Source organism: Carcharhinus amblyrhynchos, chromosome 7, assembly GCF_965287045.1.
Source record: "Carcharhinus amblyrhynchos chromosome 7, sCarAmb.v2.hapA, whole genome shotgun sequence".
Classification (NCBI taxonomy): domain Eukaryota; kingdom Metazoa; phylum Chordata; class Chondrichthyes; order Carcharhiniformes; family Carcharhinidae; genus Carcharhinus; species Carcharhinus amblyrhynchos.
The window spans coordinates 102,562,854-102,583,066 of record NC_137330.1 but is presented as its reverse complement, the minus strand read 5'-3'; the positions used below and the strand labels follow the sequence as shown (position 1 = coordinate 102,583,066).

The 20,213-nt window shown below is 40.2% G+C and overlaps 1 protein-coding gene across 1 annotated transcript in view; it reads left to right on the top strand.

Moving 5' to 3' along the window:
• Positions 1-13,183, top strand: part of scml4 (Scm polycomb group protein like 4) — a 124,464-nt gene extending 111,281 nt beyond the window's left edge. The window contains exon 8 of the mRNA XM_080192859.1: positions 1,460-13,183. Coding sequence (XP_080048985.1) covers positions 1,460-1,585 — 126 coding nt within the window. The 3' untranslated portion in view covers positions 1,586-13,183. The remainder of the gene's footprint in view (positions 1-1,459) is intronic.
• Positions 13,184-20,213: the final 7,030 nt, after the last annotated feature.

Here is a 20,213-nt window from a genome sequence, read left to right as displayed (position 1 = left end):
ATAACAAACCCATCTGGTTTATTTATGCCCTCCAGGAAAGGAAACCTACCACCCTTACCTAGTCTGGCTTGAACATGACTCCAGTCCCACAACAATGTGGCTGTTTTCTGGCTGCCCTCTGATGTGGCATACCAAGCCATTCAATTATATAGAATCCCTACAGTACAGAAGGAGGCCATTCGACCCATCGAGTCTGTACTAACCACAATTCAAGCCAGGGCCTATTCCCATAACCCCACACATTTACCCTGCTAATCCCCCTGACACTAGGGTCAATTTAGCTTAGCCAATCAACCTAACTCGCACTCCTTTGGACTGTACTCAAAGTGGCTCACTGTCATCTTCTGAAGGGCAATTAGGGATAGGTAAATAAATGCTGGCCTTGCCAGTGATGCATATGTACCACAAATCAATAAGAAGTGTTCGGCTTCGTTTCTATAACCATAAACAAGCCTAGATTGTTTTTCTGAACAGGCATAAATCAAGGCCAGTTAATTTAATTATCCTGATATCTTTTATAGTAGTGGCTTTGAATATTCGAGTGTGTGAATCTTACACCACTGTTTAATTTTTCACAAGCTAGGCATAGATCAGGAAGACCACTGGGCTTGCATCACATTTAGTGTGATGGCAATGACCTGTTAAAGACAGATGATAATGTAGGGTGCACTGAATGTGAATGATTAGCATCAGACATGTGCTGTTACAGGTTAGTCATATTCGATACAAGTTAGCCTGATTTCATAGAATTAGCCATATTTATGCTGCTGTTATATTTAACTTGAAGGGAGAAGTCAGCACCTTGCATTGATTCCCTTTTAAATACTTAAACCATTAAAACTTGACATGCTACTTTCCTTGTTCTGAACCCCAGTATGCGTGTCCATATGCATACGTGCAGGATGTAAGCTGGCATGAGGTTCACCTGGAATGTACCATAAGACTTGGTCCGAGGAATTGCACTGTAGGTAAGTGGTGGCAATGGCCCGCAGTGAACAACCAGGTACTGTACCAGCATATCTGATATTACAAAACTATTCCATTACTAGGCTACCATCTTTTGCCTCCTGCCAGTAGAATGAATGGCAGTACTGTGCTAGACCATGTTTGGTGCTTGCTTTCTAGTCATAATAATTGGGGTGGGGCACAGATCAACTACTAAGGAAAGAAAAAAATGTGTAAATGCTGGAAATCTGAATGAAACGCAAGCATACAGCAGATTAGTTAAATTCCTAAAAGTGAAATGAGAGGTCAATGTTTCAGGCTTTGGACCCATTAATAGGAATTCACTATTCACTGAAGTCAAAATCTGCAATGTTAGCCTGTGATTTATCCTCATACCTGCCTTGTGCTCCTAATAATCTCCTATTTATACTTCAGCTGTTTTAGTCACATCTGGTAAAAGTAAGCCACCTTTTCATTAGTTCACATGCTTCTCTTCCACTCCCCGTTTTTTCAGGAGATTGATGGCAATGCTTTGATCTTGCTGAAGAGTGACATGATAATGAAGTACATGGGACTGAAACTTGGCCCAGCCCTGAAGCTCTGCTACCACATTGATAAACTGAAACAGAGCAAATACTGAGCCGAGGGGTAAACGGGAGCAGGGCGAACGGATGACAAGTCACTTTTTGTTTTGTTTTGTTTTTATTTTCTTTCTGTGAAGGTGCGCCAGCACTCTCCCTACTACAATTGTTCAGTAATCTTCTGACACGTATGACGAAGAGGAGCTGGAAGTAACTTGATGCCTTGTAGCAGTACCACACACACGGGCTGGTTTGTGGGTGATTTCATTTGTTGTTTCCATCTCTGCACAAAAAAAAATCCCAGCACGTCAACTGTGCTTGTATTGTCACTTTCACACCCAGGATTCAAGTGAAATACCTGAGGTATGATCTATGTAGTCTATTTGTCTGACCCTGTTTCCTCGTTGTGGACTGAATTATATGGAGGTAACATTTCTGTAAGTGGGTGTGTAGCATTATTGTAAAAATGCCAGACTGAGTGAAACAAATATCTTTATGTAACATGTACAGTATATGCATAATCTAATTTAAGTTTTAAGATGAATGACTTTGCCTTTATGAAGTTATATTGAACTGTGTAAATAAGTGTATAATTCTCCTCGGCTACTGAAAGGTTAACATTTTACTTAACAGATGCCATAAATCTCTGTATGTGATTAAGTGTGAGAAAGCGTATCTATGACACTTTGATGTCTGTTGTGCATATAATACATGATTTGTGTACGTAGATATACGCTTGTTGAACTGAAGGACTCGAGTTGTTTTGGGTTGAATCCTGGACTGCTGGAAACCTAATGGAGCGAAGAGCTTCTTAAACCCCCACACTTTCATCTGTATACAATGACAGGCTTGGATTGAAAATGACGTAGACATTTTTTATGTGAATTTTTTTCTTATTGGGCAATCCTCATGAGTTTTCCTAACATTCAGTAGAACAGGCCAGGGGAACTCTTGATACCAGTCAGGCTGAATTAAAAAATAAAATATGTGACAGGCAAAAGAGAAGTCAAAACCGAACCAGAATACTAGAAAGCATTTGTCAATGGTGACTGAGCATTGGTATGCAGGTTTACAAAAGCTCATGTACACTGAGGACTGGGTTTAACCAGGCATGGTATACTAGGATAAAAACAGAAACTGCTGGAAAAACTTCACAAATTTGGCAGCATCTGTGGCAAAAAACAGAGTTAATATTTTCAAGTCCAATATGACTTTTCTTCTGAACTGATATTGGATATTGGAATCAAAACATTAACTCGGGTTCCCTTCCCACATAAATGCGATTTGGAAAGTCTACTGCAGAAGGAAAGTCCACAGTAAATAGTAGAGCTCTTAGAAATATTAGCATACAGAGGGATCAAGGTATGCAGATCCACAGTACCCTGAAGGTGGCAACTCAGGTGGACAAGGTGATCAAGAAGGCGTCTGGCATGCTGGCCTTCATTGGTCAGGGCATTGAGTATAGCAATTGGAAAATCATGTTGTAGCTGTATAAGAATTTGCTGCATTTGGAGTATTGTGTACAATTCTGGCTGCCATACTACCGGAAGAATGTTGATGCATTGGAAAGGGTGCAGAAGAGATTTACCAGGATGTTGCCTGCTTTGGAAGACATGGATTATGAAGAAAGGTTGGAAAAGCTTGGATTGTTTTCATTGGAGCATCGGAGGAATGAGGAGGGACCTGTTAGAGGTTTACAAAATTATGACAGGCTTGGATAGAGTGGAAAGTCACAGTCTTTTTCCCAAGGTCGAAGGGTCAATTACTTGGGAGTATAGATTGAAAATTTGAGAGGGGAAAAGTTTAAAAGAAATGTAAGGGACAAGTTTTTCACACAGAGGGTGGTGAGTGCCTGGAATGCGCTGCTAGAGGAGATGGCGGAAGCAGATTCTACAACAACGTTTAAGGGCATTGGGATAGTTACATGAATAGGCAGGGAATATAGGGACCATGTAGAGGTAAGAAAATATTGGATTAGAGAGGCATCTGTGTCGACACAGACTTGGGCTGCAGCGCCTGTTCCTGTGCTGTACTGTTCTTTGTTCTATATGCTTCCAGGCCTGCTGAGTTTTTCTAGCACTTTGTTTTTATTTCAAATTTCCAGCATCTGCAGTATTTTGCTTATATTTGACTGTACTCAGCGATGAAGGTTCAATTGATCAGTTTATGTGGGTAAATGTTAGCAATCAGATATACATTGAACCAAAACCAGAAAATGCTGAAAAATCTCAGCAGCCTGACAACATCTGTGGAGAGAGAATAGAGCCAATGTTTTGACTCTATTATCTTTTGTCAGAGCAACTATTGTAGATATATACTGGAACTGGGTACAATTAGTCAGGTTATATATTGTGATCTGGTGTCAACTGCCAGTGGCCATTCTAGAACAGCAAAATGTGATCACAATTGTGATGAGGAGCTGATCTCATGACTTTGTAACTTCATAATGTGGGTGTAATATGGCCTTTGTAACTTTATAATGTGGGCGTAATGTGGCCTTCATTTCAGTGGGTGTAAGTCGGCACCCATTACAAACCCACCTGATTTTCTTCCCATTGCAGACAATAAAGACCAGTATAAATCGGACAGTGCCAGTTACTGTCCTTTTTATATCCTCATCTGAAGTTGAAAGCTGTGCTCATACCTTCAGTAGCTGTTTGCAAGTTTCCCTGTGGCTGCTAGTTTCTGAATGACCACGTTCAGATCCTGGTTGTTAAAAAAATACTTGCCAACAAAAAAAAATCACTCCTAGGATCTCTAAATGCAAACATTCATCATAAACTAACATTTTATAGAGAGTGGATCAGTGACACAGAGTCGTTTGCAGATAGCTTTAGAGAGGTCACACAAAAAGCACTTTAAATTCATTCAATAGTCACAGGGCTCAAGAAATTTTGTTGAATCTCTGCAGTGTAGAAGAAAGCCATTCAGTCCATTAAGCCTGCACTGATGGCAATTCCATCCCCATCCCTGTAACCCTATATTGCTAATTTTTCCTGACACTTAAGGACAATTTAGCATGGTCAATCAACCTACCCTGCACATCTTTGGACTGTGGGGAGAAACTGGAGGAAACCCATGTAGACACAGGGAGAACATGCAGTCTCCACACTAACAGTGACTCAAGGCCGGAATTGAACCCAGATCCCTAGCACTGTGAAGCAGCAGCGCTAACCACCGTGCCACCGTGCAGCCCATAGACTCACACCATAGATGTCCAAAGAGCGCATTATTTTAAACTGCTGCTTGTTGCAAGAACTCAATCAGTGAATTTTCTAAACTTACAGGTGTGGAGTTGGGGATGCCTTGAGCAATCCGCCATTAGGCTGAGCTAATGGTCAGGTTGTCCGCAGCTCCCTCTGATTGCCTTTCGTCCCGTCCCAGTCTGGCGCTCCAATCTGCAACTTCCCGCCAACAACTGATGAAATCGTGTCACATGTTGGAAATAATTGTCCATTCAAGCAGCTGAGTGTTGGTTCACAGGCCTGGCTTCATTGGGCAAACTGAGCCGAAAGGGGAAGAGTTTAACCCCGGCGGGCCTCGCTGCCATGACAACGGCACAGGCCCATCTTTGAGCCTCCCCACTCCATTATGGTACACTCCGAGCCGGCAGAGAGATAGGTCCAGGGGCAGTACCAATCGCCGGCAGGTTGGGGGTGTGGGTTGCAGTCGCTATAGGCCATTGTGGTTGTTCTGAGGTACGTTGGTACTCTTAGTCTCATAAACCCACCACTAACCTCTGCTTCGACACTCAATAAAATGTGACGCAAGACTGAAGTTTTGCTCCAATTTGGAATCCCCTCTTCTATATTCAGACTTTGAAACCAACGCGCTTTCAGCCATAAGGATGTATTGTACAAAAACAGTCCAAAAACCAGTCCACTCTCAATTTTAATGTTTTATTTGAGCCTCTCCCTTCTTTTCTCCTCACAATCTATCATTGAAACCTTCCACTTCCTTCTCCCTCATGTGTTTGTCTAGTTTCCTCTTAAATGCACTCCTTGTTTTAGGTTTAAGTTTATTTATTATTGTCACAAGTAGGTTTACATTGACACTGCAACGAAGTTACTGTAAAACTCCCCTAGTCACCACACTCTGGTGCCTGTTCGGGTACACTGAAGGAAATTTAGCATGGCCAATGCACCTAACCAGCACGTCTTTCACATTGTGGGAGGAAACCAGAGCACCCGGAGAAAACTCACACATTCTAATCACTCCTTGGGTGAGGTGATGCCTGGGCCACCTTTGATGAAAATGGCAGAGGGAAGGGGAGGGATAGTTAGCCCCATTGTCCCTTTTTCTGCCAGATGGGCAGAATTAAATTTGGCCCTTGCTAGCCAGTGTTTTACTGTGACACTGACTGAGGATGCAGTGATATGAAGGGAACTTCTCTGTATCGTACTCAAGTAGATGTACCATTTCACAGGCTTCTCATCATATTAGGGCACAAGTTCTGTGAAATGTAGCACTGGTTTTGTTTATGTATTGCCAGTAAGAAACAGGGGGACGTATTTGAGTTGCTTCAGGTTTACATCAATTACATAAAGTATACAGCACAGAAAGAGGCTATTTGGCCCAAAAAGCCCATACCTGCAACTATGCTCCCCATGAGCTTCCAGTCTGCTTATATATCAATACAATGTTCTATCCCCTTCTCCATATGCTTATCTAGCCTCTACTTAAATGCAACAATTCCCCATTTGATCATTTGGTGATTATCCTATATATAATTATATATGATGTAAGTTGTGGTCAGGGTTGTAATACCAGTTATCAAACTTTTTTTGTACTTTTGGTGCTTTATTCCTAATCAAAAAAGCCAGTTAAGTTGAATCAGTGTCCCCACATGAGGGACAAACCAGATCCAAGTTGACAAGATAAGGATATACATCCCATCTTGGGCTGATCACCAAGATCCAAGCTGACAGGATGAGGCATTATACCCCAGGCTCAAACTGAGCTTCATCTATACAATATATAATGCATGACTTTATAAAACTAAAACACAGAAAATCAGACCACTTGGTGAATTATGTGCTCATTATGATGAGGGATGCTAGAACTAGCCAGTGGAATGTTTTCCACTGTTTAACTGAGCTTTCTCTGGTATGAATGATTTGGGCAAAAGATTAAAATTGTGGACAGGTGGAAGCTGCAGCACTCTCACTCCCCTCCCCCAGCTATTTACCTCAACAGGAAGGTGAGGGTTTAATTTAATCCTGAAAGTCATATCCAGTTATTTAATTGTCTCCAGCGAAGCAATTTTGCCTTAAAATCACAGGAGGCCTTTATGGTAGCAAATTCTACAAAACCATGTATAAAACACTAGTTTGGTCTCAGTGGAGTATTGTGTCAAATCCCGGGTGCCACACTTTAGGAAGAATGTGAAGGTATTAGAGAGAGTGCAGAAAAGCTTTAGGCATGAGGGACTTCAGTTGCATGGATAAATTGGAGGAGTTGGGTCTCTTTATCCTAACGATGTGAAACTTGAGAGGAGATTTGATGGAGATTTTCAAAATCATGAGGGTTGTGAACAGAGTAGATAGAGTGAAACTGTTCCCATTGGTGGATGGGTTGAGAGCCAGAGGACACTGATTCAAGGCTAATGGCAAAAGAACCACAGGCATTATGAGGTTAAAAAAAAGAAATTACACACCAAGTGGCTAAGATCTACCTGAAAATGTGGTAGAGGCAGATTCAATCACGGTTTTCAAAACAGAATTCAATAACTATCTGAAGAGAAACCATTTGCAAGGCTTTGGGGAAAAGACTAGTGAGTGAGACTAGGTGGAACACGCTGGGAAAGATCTGGCATAGACCTAATGGGCTGACTGACCTCTCGTGTTGTAACTATTCTGTGATTCTACAAGAATGAGTGGGAAGCAATAAAAGCCACAGTGAGTGGACTTTACGCATTTTTATAAAGATGAAGTGGGCTAGGAAGAGTCAGGAGAGTCTCACTAGATTTCCCAAATAATCCTGGGGTTACCTCCACACCCCTTCCTGTCTCTCCAACCACAGTGTTTGATCTCACCATTGTCCCTCCCTACCACAATTTTTCAGTTTCCCCCAACCCAGTTTTCCACTCTGCCTGCAGTTCCAACCATTCCTGCCAGAAACAGTGCAGATTTTCTAAATGTGGAAAATATTTTCTTGTTTTAACAGAATATTCCATTGAGTTTTGGTGTTAATAGGATTTCTATTGTCAGTGCAATGTAGCTGTGGTATTACTGACTTAGGTCAGGTAAGTAATTGAGGTTACAAATTGAATAACAACAACATTAATGAAAGATCAGTGGTCTGTATTAACTTGCACTGTGCATGCCTGCATTGTCATTCGGGCAAAGCAGAAATGCCTGTCAGACTCTGAATGAAATATTGTGAAGTAGTATCCCACGTTTTTATTTTTCTGTGGCTGCAATTCACTACGAGTGGCTTATGCTCATGCGTAGTCAATGTTGTGATAATGGCCAGGAATGGTTTTCTGAGTTAATCAATTGCTCTCTTATTCTAGTTAACTGCAGTTCTTGCATATCTGTTTATACAAAACTGGCATATGGATTCTCCAGTACGTGCGAGATCTATGGTAGCAGCCACAAGTAGCGCTGATAGTGGAAGTTAATGTCCCAAGTACAGTAAATCTTCTGAATTAATAACACTCACCACACAAATGGGATATAATGAACAAGCAGAAAGTCAATTTAAGAGCAGTAGTTATATAATCAGCATGTCGCTCCTAATCATCTATATTGTAAACACATACCACAGTTGTGTGCATTCAATAAGTGAGGCTGCCAAAGATTTAACTGCCATATATACATTTATATGAGGTATTATATGTTTTAATTTTCATCTAGTTTTTCTTAAAATTTGAAGAGAAAGTCTTGGGGGAATACTTTCCAGCCAGATTGTACCCCCATTGACTATGAATAATATATATATATAATTTTTTTTAAATTTATATTTCTAACACTTGTCAGAGATTTGACTTTATTTGGTCTCCTGTCTTTGTGTAGTTTCTGGAAATGTAATCGTAGGAAGTGGTCAGCATTAAGAAAGCTGCATTTATTGCCAATCTCTGACTGTGCTGAGAAAGTGATGGTGGGCCAGGGATATACTGCAGTTAACAGGGACAAATGTCTTCATCCTGGAGTGGTCCATTCACATTAAAGTGAGTACCATCCACGGAACAGGTTAGGAGACCATCACTTGATTAGCAATAGAAAAAACATCCCAAGACTTCCACTCAGCTTTAACACTGAATACTCACCCTGCATCTTATATAAAATCCATTTTAGATCAAATTTACAAATCACTGCTGAGAATTTCATTTGATTTTTGTTTTCCTGATCCGTTGTGGGTAATGTTGGTGGAAGCTTCCTTAATGCGGGGGTGGGTTTGTTTTCAGAGTTTCTGCCAGAACTGCAGTGGCCGATTGCAAATTCCATCATTTGTCTCATTGCAAGCATTCAAATTAATAGTGGTGCTATAATGAAATGCAAGCTGTGATACTGAGAGAGGGCAATCCGATAAACAAAACGTGTTTAATATATAAAAGCGGGACTAAAACTTAATTCATATGTTTTAACTTTATGCTGATAGTGTACAAAGACAGCATTAGATTGGCCATCCATTCACCTTGTTCAAGTGTTGTTATTGGGATAGTTGTATTAACAGCTGGCTGCTCCAATATTACCTCATGTGCATTACCACCTAAAATTAAAATTACACCCCCATGTTGTGCAGATATGAAAGAGAAATTCCACAACTCTAGTTCTATTTGGTTTAATTGTTGCATATAGTTTCTTTAAGTCCATAGATATGTCAGCACCAATATCAAGGGTGCTCTTTCCACACTTTGTATGTTCCTGATTGGAGCACATCCTTGTAGTTGCACCAATTCTTTAGCTGTCATGTGTGCAGACAAGCAGCTGCTGGAGCAGGGTGTTTCTTTAAGGACAATGATGCAGGGCTACAGTACTTAACCAACCAAAATAATGTCTTTGCTTTTCCTGGTCATTTACAGGCTGGACTAAATGAGGGATTATGTGTTATAACCCTGTGATATATTTGGCCTTGCCTTCTGTTTAATGAACGATCCTGTGATATATGTATACATTTACTCTGTGAAGTCTGTATAGTACCCTGTGATATATACCTATGTTATCCTGTAATGTATATTGCCTGATGATGTGTACATTACCTGTGACTTTTGTGTACATTGTTTTGTGGCATACTCATGTATCATTTGATGATGTGTGCATTATCTTGTGACATTTGTACTCATTATTCTATCCTGTCGTACATCCCTTATTCCATCTAGCGTTGTTTCCTTTGAAATTATTATTTTTTATTTCAGTTTATTTGCCTGCCTCTGCCCTAACAGTTTATGGTGTGAAATTTCATTTACAAATAATTGTTATTCTAGGCATTTGCTAAATGCAGTCACCCGCACCTTCCGTTGCACTAAAGAAACAAACCATTAAAAAAATGGAGAATATCTGGCAGTAAGCACAGGATAGCAATCCTATTGAAAGGTTCACATGAACCAAGCCCAAATGTCAAAAGTATTGCATTATTTTAGAACAGACAACACTTTATCTCTAGTTGCTGACTTTATTTTGAGATGTCTCTAACTTCGTCTAGTCTTCTACCACTAATCATCACCAATTTGACTCTAATGAATAAGCCAACATCTTGTGTTATGAAAGTACCAGACAAACTGTGCACATCACACATCCAAAATTACATTTATCATTCCAACTCCACAATCCTACAGCCTTTGAGATTACTCCACAAGGTGTATTCACATGACACACATATACATCCATATATTTCACACACATGTGAGACACCATGTGTCCACATACAAGCGCATGCATACATAAGCATACAGTTATGTATACATGCAGACCTACACAGCCTTGATGGAGGTTGCTTTATTCCATTTTTGGGCCTTTTCTTCCAAATAGCAAGTGCTATTGAATTTCTCAAGCCAAGTACATGATGTTATCCACATTGAAGCATTAACAATTGTGATTAGTTTCTACATGCTTGTTGACCCAATAATCCCAGCTGCTAACAGTTGCTCACTCAGTGACTATGATGCTGAACCATTGTATAATATCATTCTATTGGACCATGCTCCAAATAGTTGCAGAAGGTCACATATTTCCCTTTGTTGGTTAGCAGGAACATCACTGATTTATCTTGCAAGTCACCCATTTGATAGAAGGGAAGAGTATCGGAAGTACAAGGATTTGCCCAATTGACTTGTTTGTTTCCCCTCCTGTTTTCTGAAGCTGCATTGATGATATCAATATCCATAACAATTGATCACTACTACTGTCAGGTTGTGAGACTATTTAGAAGTGAGTTACTGAAGCATAACATTTAAATCTGATGGTGATTTTCCAAAGAAACTGGATAATAGTTAACAGATATTGCAAATCTGGAGCTGAACTTATAGTTCATCACTTTGGATTTATGTGCAAACATCTGTATCAATTTGGATCATGTTAGTTTCAAATATTGCTGTTCTTTTGCTAATAAAACTGAGCAGCTTTGTAAAATTGAATGAAATATTGCCACAAAACAAAATTTTGTCAGAAGTTTCATCCATTATTCCAGCTGAGAATCATCATTAAAGCTGACGGTGGGTGAATATGGAAAAAGTAGGGGGTCATTCCAATTTTGTGGTTCCTGTGGGAAGCGCCCCTGGCAGAAACCAGGAGCATTTCCATTTGCTATCAGTTCGTGAAATCTGCCAGCATCACAGAGTAAGAATATGACCCTTTAAAGTTGTCTTATTTCTGAGTGGCGTACTATACTGTTGTAGCAAGAACCAAGCTTCAGAAAGGTTAGAGTCGGAATAAATTCAAACACTTCACTCACCGAATGAGTCATCCATCCTGCTCATGCTGCATACATCATACAACATCATTCTTATTGAGCGTTCAACTGGATTTTACTTGTTTTGACTGCAGCTGTTTCAAGAGGTGTAACTAGAGTTTGTGATGGAGGCACTGTATAGTTCTGCTGCCATTAACTGTGCGGAATCATTTGACAATGAACTACTGTGTGTTTGTGCGTTCACTTGTGTTAGTATGCATAGTTTCATTTTAAAAGATAACTTGTGGTTTGCGCCTATCAAGTCAACAGCACCCAAGAAGCTGAGATGAACAAGACCAAAGGAGGTTGGGTAAACATCTCTGTCTATTCTCTGCTTTGTAAGTCCTGCTGTGCTCCACAAGTATGTTCACTCATACTTTAAAGATTTATGGATTTCAGCCTTAACTAGTTGTTGATGCTAGTGTTGGCTGACTTTATTCATAATAGATGCTTTGCTGTACATACAACCCTTCCTCCAATTCTTGTGTATTAAGTCCAGCACACGCATATTTCCCATTGTCCCTCACTGAAAGCAGTACCTGCTTTTGCAGTTTTAAGGCAGGCTTCCTTGAATGGATATTGGCTTCTCTGCTTTAATCAAGTTAATGTATGAAAAACAGAAACTGTCCAAATATTTCTGGAAGTTGTATGAAATGGGAATGTTTTAAAATAAATAACTGGTTACATTTTACATGGGAATGAATTGCTGGGAATAACAAACAGAAATGGTGTCTAAAGAAGAAAACTCTTAGTTTTATTACGTCTAAAACAATACCTCGCCTCTAACCTCGACTCTGACAAAAGTAACCATATTGTGCAGTATTTTTCTGATTATATTCCTTTGCTTAACATGATTTCTTTATTGATGCATCTTTGATCATCTTACTCTAGTTAGATACAGGAAGCACAGGAGAAATATCTGTACTTGAAACTGTCACCTTATCATTCGGTATACTCCGCTTTTGTTAACTTCATCGTCATACAATCAAATTATATAAAGTATTATCTTGCATAGTATAAATTTGCTCATATTTACCATTCACCTCTCTGAAGGAGAAACCTCCAACATTTTTAGATCAACCTTCAACACCACAGCATTAAACCATTACACCTCTGTTTTCCTCTTCTTTTATTCCACATTAATCAACCCACCACTACCTCCTGTCATTGTATGTGACTTCCGTCTAAATAGTGTGAATGGGAATGATGGAATGGCAACAATGTCTAATACGAATGCATGCAATGTTAACACTGCCTCAAAAGTACTGAATGACAATATCACTACATTTAAAGTAGTGACAGTGGTATGACTGCCTCTATAGTAATGCCAATGATATCACTATCTCTATTGCAATCTGTGTCAATGACATTATTACCCTTGTAACAATGAATGTCAGTGGAATATTGTCACTAGTTGCAGTTAATGGGAATCATATCATTGCCTGTTTACTTATGAAAGGCACTTCTACCTGCCTCTTCCACAATTTTAATCAATGGTATCACTGCCAGTACAGCAATTAATGGTCGTGGCATCGGTGTACATAGCAACTAGTGTCAGTGGTATTTGTCTATTCCTCTTCATTCCTTTGGAATAAAATATGGTGCAAAAATTTGTTCGTGTAGCTTTTTACTATGTTTCTGAGAGAACTGACAATCATTTAATGTATTTGTTACCAAGTTTAAATAAAAAAAGTAAATGCACATGGATGGTTAGTTGTGTACTTAATATTAATTGTTGCTGCCTGTTAATCAATGGAATAACTCACTGAGGCAGTCAATGTTAGAGAGGTCAAGAGTGGAATGCTTTTTGCTTGGTCACAATTGCCTCCAGTTAAACATCAATTTAACCCAGAGTGATTGTCTTCAGCACCTCCAATTAACTTCATCAACTTAGATTCTGCTGACCATTGTCCCAGACTATTTGCAACCACAGCAGCTTTTTCAATTCTGAGCTCTGTTACCATCACAAAAACTGCCTTCTTTCACCTCTGTAACCTCATCTCCTTCACCCTGCCTGCTGCTGGAACTCTCCTTCATGTCTTTGTCACCTCCAATGTCAGTAATTCCAATATTCCCCTCGCCAGCCTCCATCAGTTATTTACTTCAATGCGCCCACATCTCTGTTGCTTATATCCCATACACCAAGTCTGCTTCCCCCATCATACATATCCTTATTGGTTCCTGGGACCCCAATGCCTAAATTTTAAAATTGTCAGTCCAGTGGCTTCACACTTATTTCTGTGATGTTTGTGCGTACCTGGAACCTTGCTCAGCGCTGAACACCCATTTTTTTATATAGTGAAAGGTTACTGAGTTAAAACATTTTCCGGAATTCTACCACCTCGCTCACCCAGAATCGGAGCGGGCAAGGGTCCGCCAGTGGAAATCTCTGTTGACCTCGGGCGGGAATTTCTGGTCTGGCCCGAGCGAAGCCATAAAATCCCGATTATCTCCATTACTCTCTCCACAGGTGCCGCCGCCTGATTTGTTGGTTTCTTTCTCGTGTTTGTTTTTATTTCAGAGTTTCAACACCCACCGTATTTTGTGACTCTGACCTCTTGTACATCACTGAGGACCATGCTTTCGGCTACCCCACACCATGGAATGCATCCTCCCAAAATACTTGCGTCTCATCGCCATGCTTTTACTCATCCCTTGTAAATAACGTGGTTTCCAGCTCAACTTCAATTTCCCTGCTGTCTCTGTGCTATGCCTTGGGGATGCTTTATTCCAAGTAAAAGAATGCTGCATTGAATGCAAGTTCTGTTGGATTCATTCAAACCAACAACTGGCATTGACTGACCAAGTCCGTCATTTAAGATCCTTACACGGAGTGCTGCAGCGGGCAGGTCTAATGTGTACACAGACATGAAAGTTTCAACAACCAACCAACAGCTGTACAATCCCGTGCCTATAAATAACATGGGCAACTCTGCATGATGCCTACTGAGAGACATAGTGAATTGTGGAACAACACTACATCCACCCACTGTTGTAGGAATGTACACTGAAATTTCAAGCATTTATTTTTTGGCTTCATATGCAATACACGGAGGGAAAAAAAATCACAAATACATTTTCTTACATTACAAGGAAAGAAACACCCCATGACTTTCTGCTTTAAGGAACTGAATGGCACGGTTAATCTGAAAATTAATTTGCTGCCGCGTTATGCTTGTCTACAACTATAATTTTGTTCGAGGGCATTATGACCGCACGGCCCCGCCAGTACAGAGCGCTGTAACACACCCAGCATCTCGGTTCTGTCTACACGGACTTGAAGGATTCGGTTGCTTTTATGCAAGTAATTTGCTTTATTTTTTTTCAACTTTTTAAATAAATAATACTAGAAAATGTTGAGGAAGCGTACTGAGATATATAAAAACACTACAAGGTCTTGTTTACACTTACATAACCGCATTGGAATATACAAGTAAAGTTCTGTTAAAACAGGTCACATAAGAAACCATTTAACATTAGCAAGTATAAGAAAATTGTCTTTTTTTTGTCAATTTTAGGTTGCTAAGTGACACTGAAGCGGGCAGTCACCAAACAATTTAAGTACACACCGCAGTAAATTAAGGCAGCTGTTATTTTTATTCTGTTTTGAAAAACGAAACAGAGGGAAGGACTGTTGTTCCATTTGAATTGAAGAGTTGGTATCAGTCTGAGGATAATCTCGACACACAAAGGGGGGGAGATCCGCAGTGCATACAGAATTTGTCTTTTACCCTTGCATGCCTTTCATTGGAGTCCTGTGCTTCTAATATTAAATTTAATTTTTTTAAAAAAGACAAGAGTGCAAGTTATTTTGTGGCGGCTTATGGCAGTTACAGACGTGGAAATTAAGAATTGATAATGTACGGGAATTTACTCATTTTATTATCCCCAGTCCCAGGTCAATAAAATTATCTTATGAAAAAATGCTGTTGATTTTAGCATTTTCTATGCAGTATATTGTATGTAGTGTACGTGTCTATGAAATTGTTCACCTGAATGTACAGTATATATGGAATATGACTTGATATTTGATCCTTCAACTATTCATATTGAAGTGCCGTTTCTGTCATAAATCGCTACCTTTTCCAGTTTACTGAGATTCCTGATTTATTTTAAACGGGAGAGTGCTGCCTGAATTTTTCCCGTGCAGAAAAAAAACAAGCAAGCCTGTGCCGCACATGCAACAACTGGCACAATTTCCGTCTGTGCCTAAGTGGCTACCGGGTTGTAGCGAGTGCAGTAAGATTTTTTTCTTCAACTTTACACACTGCAGAAAATGCACTTGCGGAGTCAGTTTAACTTTGGCCGATAGTGCAAAGTGGGCTCATTATTACCACTTTCGCTTCAACTAATATCGGGAAAACGTGTGGAATCGGCGGCCGCTCTGATTATGGTCCGTTTTACACTAACTCCAAAAAACGTAGCTATTCAAATAGTGTCTGCAATGTCTGGTGTATAAATCAATATCTTCTATGAAAATCACAGAGGTTGTATAGAAGTGAATACCTATAATTACAGATGTTTTTGAGGAAATGAACAGATGGCCACGTGTTTATATATGTATATATATATATCAGTCTCTAAATGCATGCAACATGTTTATGGATATCCTGTTTTTCCAGGCAGGTTTAATGCATCTTTGCCATCTATTAATTCACATTGTTGGGAGAGAAAGAATTGTTGAGACTTTCCCATCATGTGTCTGGTTACCTTTTTTAAAATAATTACATTGGAAATTTAAACACAGCGTGATTCGAGACAGATTTGACACGGAAAGGAACCATAAACTAAATAACCAAGAGTCCATTCAGTAAGTAAGCTTGGGTAGTAATACCTTCCACATCTGCTGTTTATTTCAAATAGACCGCGAATTGGTACTTTACTCCCTTAAAAGTGATTGTGTAACTTGTTAATGTATTACCCACCCAGCTTCTCTCATCGGTAAGGCCCCAACTTCATTAACAGTGACGACTCAAGTATTATGCATTAAAAATATCTAGGAAAACAGTTACTGGTCATGCTTTTCAAACTGTGTCTGATTTTATCTGAATTGATTCCTTCAACTAAAGCCTTGTTTATAATCTAGACTGCAAACATGTTTCGTGTAACTTTGTGTTAGGAGACACACAGTTTTTCATTCTGGGAATTCCATTCGAGTGATGTTCCCATTCGGTCTCTCTACATACATAAGTTATGAGTAACACAGTTATGTACAGAAAGATGGTTCAGTTCTCTCTGCTTTTTCAAAGTTTTGGGGTAATTCTAGTTCTGGGACAAGGAAGATTTTCCAAATTTGGGCTCCAGAGAACCACAATATTTCAGGTATGACCTGACCTATTGTGTGCAGTTTTAGTGTCTTTATCTGAGTAAGGATATCCTTGCTATGGAAGGAGTACAGCAAAGGTTTGCCAGGCTGATTCCTGGGATGGCAGCTCTGTCACATGAAGAAAGGCTAAGTTAGTTGGGATTGTATTCACTGGTGTTTAGAAGTGTTAGAGGGGATCTCATGGAAACTTATAAAATTCTAACAAGGTTAGATAGGATAGATTCAGAATGAATGTTCACAATGGAGGGGGAGTCCAGAACTAGGAGTCATAGTTTGAGGATAAGGGGTAAACCTTTTAGAACTGAGGAGAGAAGAAATTTCTTCACCCAGAGAGCGGTGAATGCGTGCAATTCACTACCACAGAATGTAGTTGAGGCCAAAACCTTGTGTGATTTCAAGAATAAATTAGAGGGGTCAAAGGATATAGGAGATTAGAGGGATCAGGATATTGAATTTAATGATCAGCCATGATGAAAATGAATGGTGGCAGGGCAGGCTTGACGGGCTGAATGGTCTATTCTTGCTTTGGGTTTCTATGTAATTCTGACCCACACTGGCTGTCATTTTCTGATTACAAGAGCAGTCTGTTTTCTGGCATATTTTCAGGAAGAATTCAAGAAATCCTTGCTCCCGCCTGAGATTTTTCCAATCATTCATGATCAAATTAATGGATGAGGAATTTCTCAACCATGTACTCCAGGTATGCAGCAATCCAAAACCATAACAAATGAACAAGAGTAGGAGTTACATGGAGAACAAACTGAAAGTTTAGAATGTGCAGTTGTCGATTTAAGTGCCTCATCTGTGTCCTGCTTTTATCAGATTAAGTGATATGTTCACTTGGATATATGTGCTTGCAGTTTCAATGCAGTTGTTGAACTCGACATTAAATGGTCTAACAACTGTTGTAACAGTATTGCGAGCAATTCATAGAAACACACTGTTTAAGGTTCAAGAAAGCAGCTCTTCACCAGCATATTCTCAAGAGCAATAAGGGACAATAAATGCTGTCTTGGCCAATGATACCCACATTCCATGAATGAATTAAAAACACAGTTAACTTAGTTTCTGAGCTATTACATCTCCTGCCTGCGTGCTAATCCAATTACGTCAAAACATATTTTCCAAAAGGTATATGCTTACTTTTTCACTTGAAACTTTGAAGAGTGTCACCATCTTACACATATCTCCAGTTAACTGTAGATTGGCTAACTAAAATAAAATGGAGTCCTGATGAATGGGTCATTGGCAAACTCTAGTGGAGTGCCATAGGTATCAGTCCAGGGCTTCAGCTATTTATGATTTATATGATGTGGGGCCAATTGCATTGTAGCTAATTTGCTGATGATACAAAGCAAGTTGTGAGGAGGATATAAAAAGTTTCAAAGGTATAGAGTTAGGTTAAGTGAATGGGCAGAGTTTGGCTTACTCAGTATCATGTGGGGAAATATGAAGTTGTTCACTTTGGCATGAACAACAGAAACACAGAATACTATTTCATGCTGCAGGGCAGAGGGATCTGGGCATCTTTGTCTAAATTGCAAAGGGGTTAGCAGTACAAGTAAAGCAATTAGCAAGCCAAATTGAATGTTGCCCCTAATTGTAGTAGGGATAGAGCATCAAAGTAGGGGCGTCTTGCTATAAATGTACAGTGCATTGGTGAGACTACACTTGGAGATTACTGTGTACAGTTCAGGTCTCTTTACTTGAGAAGGGACCATACTTGCACTTCAAGAAGTTCAGAGGAGATTCGCAAGGCTGATTCCTGGGATGAAGGGTTGTCTTATGAGAGAGGTGTGAGCGGGTTGGGTTCATATTCATTAGAAATTAGAAATATATAATCTTATTGAGCCATATGAGATTCTGAGGGGGCTTGACAGGGAAGATACTGAGAGGATGTTTCCACTTATTGGGATATTTAGAACTAGGGCAAATAGTTACAAAATAAGGGGTCTGGAATTCTCCCATTCTGTTCACCACTGGAATTTTAGCAGGTGGGTTGCGGAGAATGTGAAACACCATTAATGGTTGGGTGTCGATTTCTGATTTCTAGCCTTTAGATGAACGCGGCCGGAGAATTCCATTCGGGGTCTCTCATTTCAGATAGAGATGAGGAGGATTTCTTCTCATAGAACATAGAACATAGAACATTACAGCGCAGAACAGGCCCTTCGGCCCACGATGTTGCGCCGACCAGTTACAAAACAATGACCCACTAACCTAAACCAATCCCTTCTCGTCCATAAACCTATCCACGGATCTCTTAAACGCCCCCAAACTAGGCGCATTTACAACTGCAGCAGGCAGGGCATTCCAATCCCTCACCACCCTCTGGGTAAAGAACCTGCCCCTGACATCCGTCCTATAACTACCACCCCTTAATTTAAAGCTATGCCCCCTCGTGCTAGATTTCTCCATCAGAGGAAAAAGGCTATCACTATCCACCCTATCTAAACCTCTAATCATCTTATATGTTTCAATAAGATCCCCTCTTAGCCGCCTTCTTTCCAGCGAAAACAACCCCAAATCCCTCAGCCTCTCCTCAAAGGACCTCCCCTCCATACCAGGCAACATCCTGGTAAACCTCCTCTGCACCCTCTCCAAAGCCTCCACATCCTTCCTATAATGTGGGGACCAGAACTGCACACAGTACTCCAAGTGCGGCCACACCAGAGTTGTGTACAGTTGCAACATGACGCTGCGACTCCTAAATTCAATCCCCCTACCAATAAACGCCAAGACACCGTATGCCTTCTTAACAACCTTATCTACTTGACTCCCAACTTTCAGGGATCTATGTACACATACACCTAGATCCCTCTGCTCATCCACACTATTCAAAGTCCTCCCGTTAGCCCTATACTCAACACATCTGTTATTCCTAGCAAAGTGAATTACCTCACACTTCTCCGCATTAAACTCCATCCGCCACCTCTCGGCCCAGCTCTGCAACCTGTCTAAGTCTTCCTGCAAACTATGACACCCTTCATCACTATCTACCACACCTCCGACTTTGGTGTCATCAGCAAACTTACTAATCCACCCAACTATACCCTCATCCAGATCATTAATAAAAATTACTAACAGCAGTGGCCCCAAAACAGATCCCTGAGGCACACCACTCGAAACCGAACTCCATGATGAATATTTACCATCAACCACCACCCTCTGTCTCCTATCCGCTAGCCAATTCCTGATCCAATTCCCTAGATCACCCCCAATCCCATACATCTGCATTTTCTGCAGAAGCCTACCATGGTGAACCTTATCAAACGCCTTACTAAAATCCATATACACCACGTCCACTGCCTTACCCCCATCCACCTCTTTGGTCACTTTCTCAAAAAACTCAATAAGGTTAGTAAGGCACGACCTACCCGCCACAAAACCATGCTGACTATCTCCAATCAATTCTTTACTCTCCAAATAACTATAAATCCTATCCCGAATAATTTTTTCTAAAACCTTGC